Consider the following 16,964-nt stretch of genomic DNA (forward strand, 5'->3'; position numbering starts at 1 on the left):
TAAACTACCTAGTTCTTGAAAGTAAGTTTTTTTTTTTTAAGAAATTCACGTTCATTTATTTATTTATTTATTTATTTATTTATTTATTTATTTATGACTGTGTTGGGTCTTCGTTTCTGTGCGAGGGCTTTCTCTAGTTGTGGCAAGTGGGGACCACTCTTCATCGCGGTGCGCGGGCCTCTCACCATCGCGGCCTCTCTTGTTGCGGAGCACAGGCTCCAGACGCGCAGGCTCAGTAATTGTGGCTCACGGGCCCAGTTGCTCCGTGGCATGTGGGATCTTCCCAGACCAGGGCTCGAACCCGTGTCCCCTGCATTAGCAGGCAGATTCTCAACCACTGCGCCACCAGGGAAGCCCCTAAGTATGGTTTTCGTATAACTTATCAAAACTTTGAATTCAGAGCAGTTTTCTTACAAAACATCTTCCTTTCACTCAAAGGAAGCATCTATCTTTCACTCAAAATTACCCTAGGACAAACGTATTAACTTAACAAATCTATTCATCATCTACTCAGTGCCAGAGAATGTTCTAGACATTTGGAGTCTAAGTCCTTCCTGTTGTAGAAATTATATTCTTCTGTAATCCAAATATCATCATAACATTTTTTTTAAACGTGTGTAATTTATAAATAATTCAAGATATTCCTACTTGATATGCAATATAATCGATTAATATATGTTGAAAAATTTTTTCTATTTTAAGAGGATATTTTATGTGGTTTAGTATGGTAGAGTTTACATTCCTAATATCTACAGGGCTGAATCAATGAGGAGATTTTTTAATATTATTTATATATCTAAATTGAATATTATTTATGTATCTAAATTTATTCATAAAAGCAAAGTAGCATTTATAATTATTGCAGTTTCAGATATTTAATTCTTAAATATCAAAGGACCGAATACCAGTTTACGGATTGTCTATACCTCTCTTGTACTTAGCCTTTTAGTCATTTCAGTGTTTGAAAACAAAAAGGGAAAATTAGTCAGTTTAGCTATTTGTATAGCAAGCTTACTAAGATGAGGCTAACCTCATCTAAAATACTCTGGGGTTATTTCTAGATTTTATGTATTCATTACTGTGCCCATTCATAGTGGAATTTACTATACCTTATATCTCTTTCAGGTTTATAAATGTTTTCTTGAAATATTTTTAAAGTATAATATTTTTAATAAACGCTGTATTTTTGAACACATATTTATGCCTAGTTCTTTTGATAGTATAAAAATATCTGAAAAATTATTTTTGTGTTAGCTAAGAAAAACTTTTAACCAACTTAATATCTTATGTTTTACCAATTGCAGTGTAGTCGGAGTGATTTAACTATTTAAGTACAGAAATTCCTAGCAAATTAAATGTTGATCAAACATAGAGATTCTAGCTGAAAAATGAAGATTCTTGGTTAAAATCTGATACTTTAGAAAACACTTGGAATACTACCTCCAATTTGGTATAATTTTTAATATCAGAAACAACTAAGGGAAAGTTATATCTTTAATAAGAGTCTGAACATTTTTTAGATAAAGTGAATTGAGTTTCATCTGCGCTCTGGCTAATCAGGAGGTATTTGTTTTTCATTTGAAATTAAGTTTAAGAGGTGTAATCAATAAAAACAAAAACTTTAAATCTTGCATTTGGATAAAGGTAAACTATACCTCCCTTACTTATACTAACACCATATACTTCTGAAAAAGTTTTTGCTACAACCTAGTATAGCCTTTTTCTTCCCATTGAGTAGATGTCTAGTACTATATATTACAGAGTTTTCTCTTGTTGAGGAAAAAGCCAAGAGTAGATTTTTAATAATATTTTATGGAATTGTATTACTTATAAACATATTCTTTCACTATGTTTACTTACACCTGTAAAACAGCATAAATTATAAAAGCATAAAACTATGCTATGTTCGGAAAAACAGTGAACTCTTTAGAGCAAGCCTGACTGAGCAACTCACTATAGTAGGAAAGCTAATTGTTACTTACACCCTTTGGAAAGTCACTTAACCTTTCTAATCTTCATCGTTAAGGTCTGCCTCTTGTTGGCTCAAGCAAACATTTTGGTTGGGAGGATGGCTGACTTTTTATGGGATTTAGAGTCAACCCTTGAAGAAGTTTCAGGGTGTGGCAGGAATGGTGCCCATCCCATTCTCAGATTTTTATCTGATCTCTGGAGACCAGTGGCTGTAAAGTTGCTTAATTATTTCAATACCTCTAAGGTGGCAATTTTGGTCAGTCATCATGAGAGGTAGATATTGGATAGAGTATGTAATAACTATAGGTAGAAAGTATGAGGAAAGTATACATTGCTTTTCCCCTTTACTTTTTTTTTTTTTAATTGGGGTATAGTTGCTTTACAACAAAGTGAATCAGCTATATGTATACATATATCCCCTCTCTCTTGGACCTCCCTCCCACCCCCCCCAATCCCACCCATCCCACTCACAGAGCACCGAGCTGAGCTCCCTGTGCTCTACAGCAGGTTCCCACAAGCTATCTGTTTTACACATGGTAGCATATATATATCAATCCCAATCTCCCAATTCATCCTCCCCCAACCTGTGTCCACACGTCCCTTCTCTACGTCTGCATCTCTATTCCTGCCCTGCAGATAGGTTCATCTGTACCATTTTTCTAGGGTCCACACATATGCGTTAATATACGATATTTGTTTTTCTCTTTCTGACTAACTTAACTCTGTATGACAGACTCTTAGGTCCATCCAGGTCTCTACTTAATTATTGAGAAAACTTTTTTTTCACTTGAAAAAAAAAATCTTACCTTGTTAGCTAAACTTCCTTTATTTACCTTAGTCCTGGTCCTTATGTGCTCAACCACTAAATTCTATGCTGCCACTTTTTGCTGAGATAATATATCAATATATTAGGTGAACAGTAATTATTGTGCTCAAGGCACTGTACACATTTTATTTCCACTTTTTACTTGTGTATGCTTATCAATGGAAGTAAATCAAACAGGCCTTCCTATTACCTTAGCTTTAGTCCCTGTATGTTAGACACCTAAAAAATTGCGTCCTCAACTTTTTGTATTTTTTAGAACACATAGCTTTGTTATTTTCTCATGGACATAATTAACCTTCCTCCTTTGCTTAAAAATGTTCAATCTGTCTTAGAAGGTTTGGTTGGAAATTTGCTATTGAGTCAGCATGAATTTATCACCACTTTTGAAAAAAATTACTGCTTAGAATACATAGCCCACAAAATAATAGAGTAGCATCTGTATGTGTGAAAGCAAACACTTTAAAAAAATTCAGTAGTTTACTAAATGGTATCTTAGAGCTCAAGATTTTATAAACTTGGTTACATGTCAGAATCCCCTCAGATGCTCTGATTCAGAAGTTTAAGAGTGGGGCCCAGTATCCTCTTTTTAAAAAAATTGTCCAAGGGTAATTTTGACACAGCCAGCCAAGTGCTAAGAAATGACTTCCTTAGTGTACTATCAGAGAGTAAACATAGGGCTTCCCCAGTGGTGCAGTGGTTAAGAATCCACCTGCCAATGCAGGGGACACAGGTTCGAGCCCTGGTCCAGGAAGATCCCACGTGCCGCGGAACAACTAAGCCCGAGCACCACAACTACTGAGCCTGCACTCTAGAGCCCGTGAGCCACAACTACTGAAGCCCTTGTGCCACAACTACTGAAGCCAGCAGGCCTAGAGCCCATGCTCCACAACAAGAGAAGCCATCGCAATGAGAAGCCCGTGCACCGCAACAAAGAGTAGCCCCAGCCGGCCACAACTAGAGAAAGCCTGCGCACAGCAACGAAGACCCAATGCAGCCAAAAAAATTAAATAAATAAATTAAAAAAAAAAAAAAAAGAGTAAACATGGGTCTGGGCAAAATAAAATCCTGGGTGTTTTCATAGTTAAAAGGCTAAGTGTGCTTTTCAGGATACATTTTTAATCAAATCAGATTCTATTTTACTTCAGAAAATTATTATACAACAAAAAATCTAATCTCACTTTGTCCTTGTGAAGAGTTTGGGAAACCTCTTTAAATTTATCATAGTGGTATTCAATATGTAATTTTTAGCACCTTGATGAAATGATATTAAGTTCAGAGACAAAGCAGCTAGGGAACGAAGGGTGTGTTCATTTTGGTTGCTTTCTATGTTGCTTTTACACTGCTAGGCACCCTGTGAGCATCTAGTAAATCTTCAGTGATGAAGGCCATGGAGAAGCTTAGAATCCAGTTGAATCATTAGGCCATGCTTATCTGGCAATGGCAAGACTTCAGCTGTGGGCCCTGCCAATCTCTTCATTCTCTCTTTGGCTTGCAAACAGGACCCTTCTGGAGAAGCTGTTTTCGGTTAAAGCAACACTTGATAATCCTTTAAGTGTCTGCATCCATTATGAATACTCTCTTAATTTTTAAACTTTGTGTGTACAATTGCTTGTTTTTCTTAATGCTTTTTGATCTATCAGTAAATGCTAATAATAAGTGGTTATCTTTGGAAAAGAGGTTAATTTACATAAAATGTGTTCTTTGACTAGTATGAAGTACTCCTCTGTGTCCAAGATCATGATGATCCAGCCATTGATGTGTGTAAGAAGCTTCTTGGAAAATATCCAAATGTTGATGCTAGATTGTTTATAGGTAAGTAACAAATTCTACAATAACCTTTTTGCTTTAATATATTAAATATCAGTAATCTTCTTTGCATTAAACTATAGATTAGGGTGCTAGACACCCATTAAGTTATTAGCATGTTTACTTTACGCTTGTTTGTTAGATACAGTGAAAGGTGTTTCTGTCCTTTTGAGAAGACTTAAGTTATAAAGACAAAGTTTTTTTTTCATATATAGGATTAACAGAATTATCCCAAATTATGTTTTACTCGTCAGTCAGACATGAGAGTCTGTTATTTTTGTTTCTTTAATATTTTCAATCTATGGCCTTTTCTGTATCTCATTGATTATAATTGGGAGTGAGGGATAGAATTCATTTTTGTAATATTGCAAAAAGAATATTTTTCCAAAAGCCTACAGGCTTATTCTAAAGACTCATTAGAGGTATATTTGCTATTAAATATTGATTAAAGTTTACTATTAATGCAAGCACTTAAGAATTAGAAAACTGAAACTAATGAATTTTCAAAGATAAATGATGTAATTTTCTTTTTGATAATGAACAATTTTTTTCTAAATATATTATGAATAATAGGAAACATAATGGGTTTTTTGGCTTTTTTTTATGTATGATGGTTTCACCTACTATTTTCTTTTTTTTTTTTGAATTTTTGAATTTTATTTTATTTAGTTTTTTATACAGCAGGTTCTTATTAGTTATCCATATTGGTGTATACATGTCAATCCCAATCTCCCAATTCATCCCACCACCAGTGTCCACCACCACCCTGCGCCACTTTCCCCCCTTGGTGTCCATATGTTTGTTCTCTACATCTGTGTCTCAAGAGAAACATAATGTTAAAGTATGTTTGTTTAAATTATTAAACCTGCAAGTACTTTTTACTTCTCTCTACTATGTATATGTATAATAGAAAATATTTCCAATATTGCATGAATTGTTCACTGCTGTACTTTAAAATTTTTAGGTGGCAAAAAGGTTGGCATTAATCCTAAAATTAACAATTTAATGCCAGGATATGAAGTTGCAAAGTATGATCTTATATGGATTTGTGATAGTGGAATAAGAGGTGAGGTTTTTCTTATTTATTTTGCAGAACTATTCATTCAATGATAAAACGCCAAGAGCAGTCTGAGAATACATTTATCAATCCTATTTGTTTGCCTAATAAAGTAATTCATTTTATCATTATTTCGTGGTAATATGTCAAATTATGCTTACTAAGATTTTGATGTTTTTTATACTAACCTAGAATGTTACATGTGTGAAAATGTTTTCATTTTGAAGAGAAAATTCCAACTATTAAAAAAAAAAAAAGTCGGGACTTCCCTGATGGCGCAGTGGTTAAGAATCCGCCTGCCAATGCAGGGGACACGGGTTCGAGCCCTGGTCCGGGAAGATCCCACAAGCCACGGAGCAACTAAGCCCGTGCGCCACAACTACTGAGCCTGCGCTCTAGAGCCCGCGAGCCACAACTACTGAAGCCCGCGCGCCTAGAGCCCGTGCTCCGCAACAGGAGAAGCCACCACAGTAAGAGGCTTGCACACCTCAAGGAGTAGCCCCTGCTCGCTGCAACTAGAGAAAAGCCCGCGCGCCGCAACAAAGACCCAATGCAGCCAAAAAAAAAAAAAAAAATAGTCGTGGTCCGTTATATAGTCTATGAGCTTTTTCATAGGTGTAAGTTTTCCCTTATTCATGTGACATCTTTTACTTTAATCTGTTTGTGGCATGCGCAATGTACTGTCTCATGCAAAGGGACAGAAATTAATAGGTGCATATTTTACTAGAATTACATACATTTATTAGAATACATTCATGGCTTTTTACCTAGCTGATTTTATCAGGAATTATTTCAATAATAATGTTTTCAATTATATTGAAATTATAATTTCAATATCAATATACTGACATTATAATTTGTATTTTTGCATTTTTAAACATTTATACTTACAATAATTTTGGTGTTCTGTAATATTCTGTTATATTCTAATTACCTCAAGTTTTTCAGCCTCAGAACTTCTGGGCTGGGTAATTCTTTGTTGTCAGGGCTGTCCTGCAGGATGTTAGCAACATCTCTGGCCCCTACCCACTAGATGCAGTAGTAGCCGCTGTTGGTTGTGACAGCCAGAACTGTCTCTGGACATTGCCAGATGTCCCCTACAGGGCAGCAGCTGAGAACCACTACCCAGACTACCTGTATTTAAGGTCCAAATACACTTTTATACAGTAGATTTAGTTCTTAAATACTTGAAGGAAATAAAAATGAAGTCGTATAAAATATGAGATTTTTTTCTATTTAAAAATGGGAAAATGATTTAATTTTATCAGCTTGAAATGTGCAAATTTGAAAATTAATAGTAAGTGTGGCACTCCTACTTAATTAGATCATGACAGATCTGTCAATTCGTGGTCAGAGATTACATTCGTTTTTCACATTTGCTATCTTAAATTATTTACTATCATATATTTGCTATGTTTTCAGTGTATCAGTCTCTGTCAAGTATATTCTCATTCAATTCCAATTAGCAGTTTTTTTTTTTTTTTTTAATGAGGATCTTGAATCAGATGCGTATGTTTGATTGATTGATTGATTGATTGATTGATTTTGGCTGTGTTGGGTCTTCGTTTCTGTGCGAGGGCTTTCTCCAGTTGTGGCAAGCGGGGGCCACTCTTCATCGCGATGCGCGGGCCTCTCACCGTCGCGGCCTCTCTCGTTGCGGAGCACAGGCTCCAGACGCGCAGGCTCAGCAGTTGTGGCTCATGGGCCCAGCCGCTCTGTGGCATGTGGGATCTTCCCAGGCCAGGGCTCGAACCCGTGTCCCCTGCATCAGCAGGCAGACTCTCAACCACTGCGCCACCTGGGAAGCCCCCCAATTAGCAGTTTTGAGAGAGAATATCTCATACCCCCAGAAAGAGGAGGCTCATTCCCTATGGTTGGAATGGAGGAGTCATAGTGAACACTGAGCCCCTTTGACCTCTGCTCCTGTACCTTTTGCACTAGGACATATTGTCCGTTATTCCAGTTGGGAGGTTCAGAAATGGACTGTTAACGTTTTCAAGGTACATCCTGCCCCTGCTACATATTAGTTATGTACCAGCCTGCAAGTGTCCAGAATAAATTAGCTACCATAAGTTAACCTCTTTGAAATTTTGTATTCTACTCAGAAAGGTGATTGAGATTCATTTTATTAGACCCACATACAAAGAAAAACATTTATTAAGAATTTAATAACTCATAAATCATATTTTACATTAGTGGGCATTTTACTAAAAGGAAATTGTTTCCTCTCTCCCTCTGCACGTTTTTTTCTTTTGCAACCTAGTGATTCCAGACACACTCACGGACATGGTTAACCAAATGACAGAGAAAGTAGGCCTGGTTCATGGGCTGCCATATGTAGCAGACAGACAGGGCTTTGCCGCCACACTAGAACAGGTAAGTGCAATGGTTATAGATAATATTCTTGTTATCAGATCCCTAATCTCCCAGAAGCTTGAGACTATGCTGAGAGTTAGGATGAGCTACCTGAAGTTAACTGTATTAAGTCTGCTTTAACCTGCTGAGTTCTGGCATCCTCAAGTTGAGAGTAGCTGTTTTCATTAGTGAAGAAATGCTTAAGTATCATGAAGTTTTTGAAATATATAAAAAAAGGAAAATTGTTCATACAAGTCATTATAAAATCCATTTGATCTCCTGCTACAACAGACTTCTAAAAATCATCTGAGCAACTTATTTTATGTTTTCCATTTTTACTCCTCACCTTTTAACAGAAATATAAACTTATGTGTAGGAAACTGTAAGTTATGGGGAAAAATATAATAAGCAAAAAAATCAAAACACAAACCACTCCCAGAACCCTACCAATTAGAGGAAGTTTCTATTTTTAAAAATTAAGGTTGTTTTTCTTTTAGCATTAGGACTCTCTTTTTTTTCTTCCTGTGTACCTTCTAAAAAACAAAGTTGAGATAATACTCAAAATAATTTATATCTTATTTTTGTCACATCATAAACTTTTCCCCATATCATTAATATTATTTTATAAAAGTATAATTTTTATTGGCTTTATCATAGTCTATCATATGTATGTCCTATACTTAACCATTCCTGTACTGTTAAACATTCAGGAGGGAAGACTTAATGTTATAAGGGAAGGATATACAGTTTCAGTCTCTAAATATACCAACTTGCTTTTAAGCGTATCTGCCTTTATGTTCTTTTGAATTGCAATCATCTGAGGGTAAAAGGTACATTGTAGAAACTTGTATTTAACCTTTGGGAATTTGAACCATGAGGTCTTTCTTAATATTGCCTGTGAGTATATTTGTCCCGCTGCAAGAAATCATTAGTCTTAAATACCAGTTTTTGGTTAGTAAAAGAGGCTCTGGGTAGTTACTTTAAAATCAAAAACTTTTTATTCTTATGCACCATGTTGTGTTTTTTGTTTTGGAAATATCCAACTTGATTTGTATGTCAATAATAGATATCTCCCAGATTATACCCTCTCCCTTAGTTTAAAGGTTTAATCCCTAAAGGTCACTCTGTCATACAGAGTGAATGGAAATAAGCCAAAGGAATTATTCCACTCTGTAAAGAAATCCTGGGAGCCTTCAACACAGTACCTAGTCCCACCTCATTCCTAAAACCTCACTTAATAACTGCTTAAGGAATTAAGATGTGTGCTTCTGGTTTTAGAAGTTTGGTTCACTTCCATCCTACAAATACTAGGGCTTCATTCCAGTCTGGACATAGGCTAGGTAGCAAGAATCACATACGTAATCGTTTCTGAGAATTACCTTGTTCTACGCCATGTATGTGACTTCTGCCATTGAGAATGCCCTCCATATCTGTGGGTTCTACATCTGTGGCTTCAACCAACAGTAGGTCAAAAATATTCGGAAAAAAAAATTCCAGAAAGTTACAAAAAGCAAAATGTGAATTTGCCTTGCGCCAGCAACTGTTTACATAGCATTTACATTGTATTAGGTATTACAAGTAATCTGACAGGTGTAGATAATACGCAAATAGCATTGGTGGATTTTGGTTCAGGGCTCCTGGAACCAATTCCCCTAGGATACAGGGAGATGACTAATTACAAAAGGCAGCATATCTAAGATGTAAATAATAAATAGGTTTTGTATCTGATAAGTTGGGTGATGACCATTTAATTCTACCATTAATTTAGTAGTTTGCATTTCTCATGACTTCAAAGCACATCTAGGAAAAGGGCGGTAAAATGGAAGACAGAATATTAGTATCCACCCCATTTATGAAAAATACATTGAAAATGGGGAAGTTGGGAAGCTCAATGACTCCGGGAGGAAATAGCTAGCTATATAAAAGGACACAAGAAAAGGAATTAAGAAATAAGCTTGTCCTATTGGTTGATGTACCTGTAAGTATTGTGCGTATGAATGTGCGCATGTGTGTAGCCACATGCATACACATACACATATACATGTACGTACGTATACCTGTATATGTAGATGTGTGTATATCTACATGAACATTCTGAGAACAAGACGTTAAATATTAATATTTTATATGAAGTGAGTGATATTTTTTACCTGTCTGATTTAAATCCAAATTAAGTTTTACTTCAGTAAATCTTTAAATCTTGGAGTTTTAGAGAAGACAGTATTTATTTGAGAATAAAATATACTTTTCCCTCCCAGAAGTAAATACTTCTTTGTCATGGTGATAATAACAAGTGTAGTCAGTCAAATAAGAAATTATTGACTGCTTGCTATATGTAAATATTACTTTGTACCACTTTTTATTCAGGTAATTTATGTAAGAATAAGAGAATATTCACCCAATCATACTTAAATTCATTAGGAAAAAGAATTTATAAACATCACACTTTTAACATAAAATTCTAATTGTATACATATGTTTTTTACTTTGTTTTGACAGGTGTATTTTGGAACCTCTCATCCAAGGTCCTATATCTCTGCCAATGTCACTGGTTTCAAATGTGTGACGGGAATGTCTTGTTTAATGAGAAAGGATGTGTTAGATCAAGCAGGAGGGCTTATAGCTTTTGCTCAATACATTGCTGAAGATTACTTCATGGCCAAAGCAATAGCTGACCGGTAAGAAAATTAAATTAAATTAGGCTGTTACATTTTTGGTTCCTAACTTCTGTTGGTTTATTCTGTTTGTTAAACCCATGGATTAAGAGCTATTTTATTTTATTTTTTGCTAGTGAATACAGAATAGTTTAATACTTTTAGAATGTAATTCCTATTAATTATTCAGTTATATACTAATGAAGCAAATAAATGTTCTAATTTCTCTACATTCTTCAAATTAATGTGGTTTCTAGAGTAGTATAGAGTTTCCTTAAAAAAACTAAAAATAGAGTTACCATATGATCCTGCAATCCCACTCCTGGGTATATATCTGGAGAAAACTCTAATTTGAAGATACATGCACCCCAATGTTCATAGCAACACTATTTGCAATAGCCAAGACATGGAAGCAACATAAATGCACATCAACAGATGAATAGATAAAGAAGATGTGGTCTGAATATACAATGGAATATTACTCAGTCATAAAAAACAATGAAATAATGTCATTTGCAGCAACATGGTTGGACCTAGAGATTATGTTAAGTGAAGTAAGTCAGACAGAGAAAGACAAATATCATATAATATCACTTATAGATGGAATCTAAAAAAACGATACAAATGAACTTATTTACAAAACAGAAATAAATTCACAGACATAGAAACCAAACTTATGTTTACCAACGAGGATAGGAGGGGTGGGGGGAGATAACTCAGGAGTTTGGGGTTAACATATATACACTATATAAAACAGGTAAACAACAAGGACCTACTGTATAGCATACAGATACATACACACTGAATCACTTTACTGTACACTTGAAACTAACACAACATTGTAAATTAATGTTATACTACACTTCAATTTAAAAATAAAATAAATACATTTAAACCCTAAAAAAAAAAAACTGCGTGGTTTGAAGTTATTAAATTGAAGCTTCTCTGTGATTATAAATTTTCATTATTATGGATGTAAATTTTTATGTGTTTTAGAAGAATTAAAAATGTCAGTGCAGTCATAAGCCAGTAGGTGATAATTTAAAGAATATGATTTCAAATTTTGAAATTTCTCAGTGGATTATTTGATACTTTGCTAAGAAGCCACCTAATGATTCACATGATTGGCTTAATAACATTTCTCTATCACACAGTGACACTCATTTGCTTTTTTAAAGGGGGTCGTTTCCTTGTCTGATAATTTACTAAAGATGCGATTTTAAAAATTGAAGTATGTTTTTAAACTTCTCTCCTGATGGTGTTAACGTGGTCCATGGTTTCATAGCGTTTCTCATGAGATACAGAATACCACTTTTGGTTTCACACCCTGCCCCCCCCTTTTTTTTTTTGATTAATAGTGTTCAGAGACTAAACTATTAAATACAGGAACCACTCCATTTAGTACTTTCAGAATGTCTGTATTTTAAGTTTATTAAACTGTGAACTGAGGAGTTGTTCCTTCCATTTCTTAGGTGGTACTATCATGGGCCTCTGTAATGACTAAAATGTGTATAAGTATGATATACCCTACGTAGGGTGCTATCCTGGGACGACGCTCACCCTGAACACTGGCAGTTGCTCACTTTTTTTTTTTTAATTAAAATATAGTTGATTTACAGTATTATATAGTTTTAGGTATACAACATAGTGATTCAGTATTTTTATAGATTATACTCCATTTAAAGTTATAGCAAAATAATGGCTGTATTTCCCTGTGCTGTGCAATATATCCTTGTTGCCTATTTTATACAAGGTAGTGTCTATCTCTTCATCCTCTTCCCCTATCTTGCCCCTCGCTCCTTCCATCTCCCCACCGGTAACCACTAGTTCTCTAAGTCTGTGAGTCTTTTCTTTTTTGTTTAGTCATTCATTTGTTTTATTTTTTAGATTCCACATATAAGTGATAACAGACTATTTGTCTTTCTCTGTCTCACTTATTTCACTAAGTATTTGTCTTTCTCTGTCTCACTTATTTCTCTAAGCATAATACCCTCTAGGTCCATGCACATTGTTGCAAATAACAGGACTTCATTCTTTTTTTATGACTGAGTAATATTCTAATGCGTGTGTGTGTGTGTGTACTTCCATATCTTGGCTACTGTAAATAATGCTTCTTACTCTTTATAAGGATGAATAAATGCATAATCAGTCATGCTTGCATGTGTTCATCATCATAGCTCATTTTATAATTGTCTTAATTTTCAGAGGTTGGAGGTTTGCAATGTCCACTCAAGTTGCAATGCAAAACTCTGGCTCGTATTCAATTTCTCAGTTTCAATCCAGAATGATCAGGTAAATCAGCTGGATTTCTTCTTTTTATACTTTATTAAAAGAAAAGGGGAAGGGAGAGTAATTTTTACATGGTTTTAACTTGGTTTTAAAAAAAAAACTTAAAAGTCAGATTTTGTTTATTTCCAGAAAAGAGAGGTTAACTTCCTTATTAAAATAAATTTAACGTCTAAATATATTTTCTTTCCTATGTAACACTGAAAGCTTTTGAAAAAGAGATGTTGAGACTTTGAATTTTTTTATGCCAATCTCTATTTTCTAACTTTCTACCCTTTGAATTTTATGATCTTTATTCATCAGAGTATAGGCCATACAAATGAATTGATAGACTTTTTTCTTTGAGATACTAAATAAAAATAGAAAAGAGATTCCTTAAATACTCTTTAAAGTTTATATAAAAGGCTTTTATATAACAGGATAAAATGCTGATCATTTTGAGAAAAATTGATTAGTCTTGCAACCAGGCTGTTGTTTAAAGAAAATCCCTTTTTGCTTGTTTGTTTAAGGTGGACCAAATTGCGAATTAACATGCTTCCTGCAACAATAATTTGTGAGCCAATTTCAGAGTGCTTTGTTGCCAGTTTAATTATTGGATGGGCAGCCCACCATGTATTCAGATGGGATATTATGGTATTTTTCATGTGTCATTGCCTGGCATGGTTTATATTTGACTACATTCAACTCAGGGGTGTCCAGGTACGTGGATAGGCTTGGGAAAGTTGGCAGTCATTTGGTGGAACTAAAACACTTTTGATTTAGAAGAGGTTGAAGAAAATCTATCTGAGCCATTCTTCAGCCTCCCAGTGAAGGTTAAAATCAGGTTTAAGCATTACTTTCCTTAATGGAACGTGGACACAAACTGGAACTTGATTTTCAACTTTCAGCTGGTTATACAATCACTTTTATTAAGGCTCCAAAAAAAAAAAAAAAAAAAGAATGATGTTAAGCAAATCAACAAGTCTTCAAACTAAGAATATGTTAGGATAGCAGTTATTTTAATGCTGCTTTTCTTCCTAATTAACATTTCCTTAACCAATATAGCATGACAGTTGAATTATCTTAAGAAGCAGACTTGACTTTATATAGTGTATTTAAAAGAGTGAAATTGAAGAATCTCATTTTTTAAACTGTGTCTTTAGTCTGACAGTACATAATTTATTTTTTTAATTCCTAGGGTGGCACACTGTGTTTTTCAAAACTTGATTATGCAGTAGCTTGGTTCATCCGTGAATCCATGACAATATACATTTTTTTGTCGGCATTATGGGACCCAACGATAAGCTGGAGAACTGGTCGCTACAGACTACGCTGTGGAGGCACAGCCGAGGAAATCCTAGATGTCTAACCACAGCTTTGTGACTGTACATAGGAAAAAAAGAGGATTATAAATTATGTTTATATAAATGCTTTTAAAAAAAATCTACCTTCCGTAGTTTTATCACATGTATGTTTTGGTATCTGTTCTCTAATTTATTTTGCATGGCACTTGCATCTGTGAAAAGGAAAGAAAAAAAAAAAACCACATCTGTAGTCTTGGCCAAATGGTTATACTTTATTTTGTGGAAGTAGAGAATCAAGAGAATTGGTTCTAGGAACCTGGGTTCGGTTTTTGTTGTTGTTTGTTTGTTTACTTTTTAAAAATACATAAATAAATCTATCTATATATATATGAATGTTCTGCAACAAACACTATGACAGTATCCTTCAGTAGAGAAAGTTTCTTATTGGTGAGTACACTCATTTAGAATATGTATGGGATGGCAACAGCTTTGTTTGGGGGACTCGAAAAGACCAGAAGGTGCAATCCCTTTTCATGTCTAAAGTGAAAGGTATTAATGCAGTGAACTGCCTGCAGTGAGGTACTAACTGAGAAACTTTTTCATGCTTTATGCCTACCTCTTGTATTCGTTGCAGAGGAAATATAAACTGTAATATGGTAGCTAGGCCTTGCAAAAACAAATGGAAAAACTTTAAAAATAATAATAACAAAAGAGCTGGAGTCTAGTATTTATATGAATCTGTGAGAAATATTTTTTCGGTCTCACCGCAACGAACCAAAAGTGGTTGAGTTTGGTTTTTAATTGTAGCCATGTCTTGAAGGCATCTTTTTGACCAACTCGTGTTGGTTCTGTCTTGAACCATTGTTAATCACTGTGCTGGTAAGTCTTTCCTTCCCTGCTCCTCACCTGACCCATCCCATCTTTCCTTAACTTTTTGCAGGGGGTGGGGTGGGGGGGTTTGTTTTAGTGTGAATGGATGTTTTGATAGTTGTGAGGAAAAATGCATTTCAGACACATTTCACACATGAGCTATTTTCTTACACGGTCTGTCTTATTGTTAAAAAGAATGTAATTTCATGATACAGGTATTTAATATCTTTTTTAAGTAAATAAATATTCTAGCCATCAATAAATAAATTGCAGTAGAGTATTAAGAGGGGACAGGATGAGTTTTACTCTTAAAATTAATCAGTATCCAACTAAGTCTACTGTGTGTTTGTGTGTTTTGTTTTGTTTTGTTTTTTAATTTACTATTACTGTTTACTAGTCTTATTTAAATTGGATTTTTGTATTCCAGTTTGTATGACAAAATAGACTAGAGAAGTTCTGGTTGTAAATGCATGCTGTATTTCACTCTTCTCTCCCCATCATGCCGCTAAACTTGCTTGTCAGGTTGTGCTTAACTTGTGGTGAGCTGGACTTGTTTTTGTTTAAAAGAAAAAAAAAGAATAGGCAGAAATGTAAGGGACAGTGCATAAGCCTTTCATTTTTTTTTTTTTTTTTTGTAGTGGACGTTTTGCTCTTTCTTCAGGATTGGATGGCATGTTGTCCATATGAATGCCTGCTGCAGGGCTGACACTGGCAATATGGCAGCTTCAAACTCTTAAGTTACTGCAATTTCCATGTCAAAGCATAATGTGTCACATATTAGCAATAACTGCATATTTATAAAAAACACTTTTTCACTGAGCCAATTTCATTTAATTGTCTAATGAGTATATACATGGTTTAAATTGCAGTATATCTGTAAATGTGTGTATACTGAGTATATACAGTATATACAAGCTTTCTCTGGGCCAAACTGCTTCATTCAGTTTTTTCATTTTTTTGTTTTGTTTTGTTTTTTTGCCTTATGATGAATTTGTTTGAAGGGCATTTTCTTCATGAACAAAGGCTTTGATGCATATTCCTTTCTACGTGAAATGGGGGTAGTATTGTTCCCTGAGGAAAGTTGCATAGCGAAAACCAGTCTAGTTGTGACCCACTCTGTTTATTTTTTTAAGTCAGTATCATGCAAGCTGAATTTTGCTGACCGTGTTTGTAATTTGTTTGTTTGTTTAACGAAGTTTGGTTGATGCCATCCTTTGCACTGCTGAAGTGAAATCTTGCTTATTCCTTAGCTTTTTGCTGATCTCGGTATGGGCAGTGTAACAACAAAACCCAAATGGCTGGACAGACTTCTTGTGTTTGTAAATATAAAAAATGACTCTTCTGTATATGTGTGTTTTTAATGTGGTAGTGGAGTATTTCCTTCCAGTGAAGCTTCACTTAAGCAGACAGAGTGATTCTTTGTTTAGCAAGTTTAGAGCGATGATAAAATGGCAAGAAATAATATCAAATGTTATTATAATGATGAAGAAAGCATCACAGCAGAACTGTAGGAGTCCAAATTTAATAAACCGTCTAAAAAAAGAACACCAAGTGTCTAGAATATACCTTGTTTATTATTTAAAATCATTGTCTTAAGTTTTTTGTTCAAAAAATAAAAATTTGAATACAATCAAAACATTAGCAATCATGTGTTTTTGTTTCTTGTCTTTTATTTTATATTTTTATAAATAATCTAACATGTTCCACCATTCACAGCAGAATTATTTGAAGAATTCTGTAGTGTTAATTTTGAAATCTTCCCTCTACCTGTGCTACAGGTGAGATGTATGACTTAAAGTCAGGCTTTTCTGTATTGGTTGCATGTTAGAATCACCAGTAGAACTTTAAAAAAAAAA

General features: G+C 34.6%; 1 protein-coding gene across 1 annotated transcript in view; it reads left to right on the forward strand.

Moving 5' to 3' along the window:
* The window catches only part of UGCG (UDP-glucose ceramide glucosyltransferase), a 40,250-nt gene extending 23,512 nt beyond the window's left edge, over window positions 1–16,738 (forward strand). Inside the window, exons 3-9 of the mRNA XM_007178209.2 lie at window positions 4,507–4,609; window positions 5,568–5,669; window positions 7,924–8,036; window positions 10,515–10,693; window positions 12,875–12,961; window positions 13,465–13,654; window positions 14,133–16,738. Of these exons, the coding sequence (XP_007178271.1) occupies window positions 4,507–4,609; window positions 5,568–5,669; window positions 7,924–8,036; window positions 10,515–10,693; window positions 12,875–12,961; window positions 13,465–13,654; window positions 14,133–14,303 (945 nt within the window). The 3' untranslated portion in view covers window positions 14,304–16,738. The remainder of the gene's footprint in view (window positions 1–4,506; window positions 4,610–5,567; window positions 5,670–7,923; window positions 8,037–10,514; window positions 10,694–12,874; window positions 12,962–13,464; window positions 13,655–14,132) is intronic.
* The last annotated feature ends 226 nt before the right edge of the window (window positions 16,739–16,964 follow it).

This window comes from Balaenoptera acutorostrata, chromosome 6 (assembly GCF_949987535.1).
Source record: "Balaenoptera acutorostrata chromosome 6, mBalAcu1.1, whole genome shotgun sequence".
NCBI classification, from domain to species: Eukaryota; Metazoa; Chordata; class Mammalia; order Artiodactyla; family Balaenopteridae; genus Balaenoptera; species Balaenoptera acutorostrata.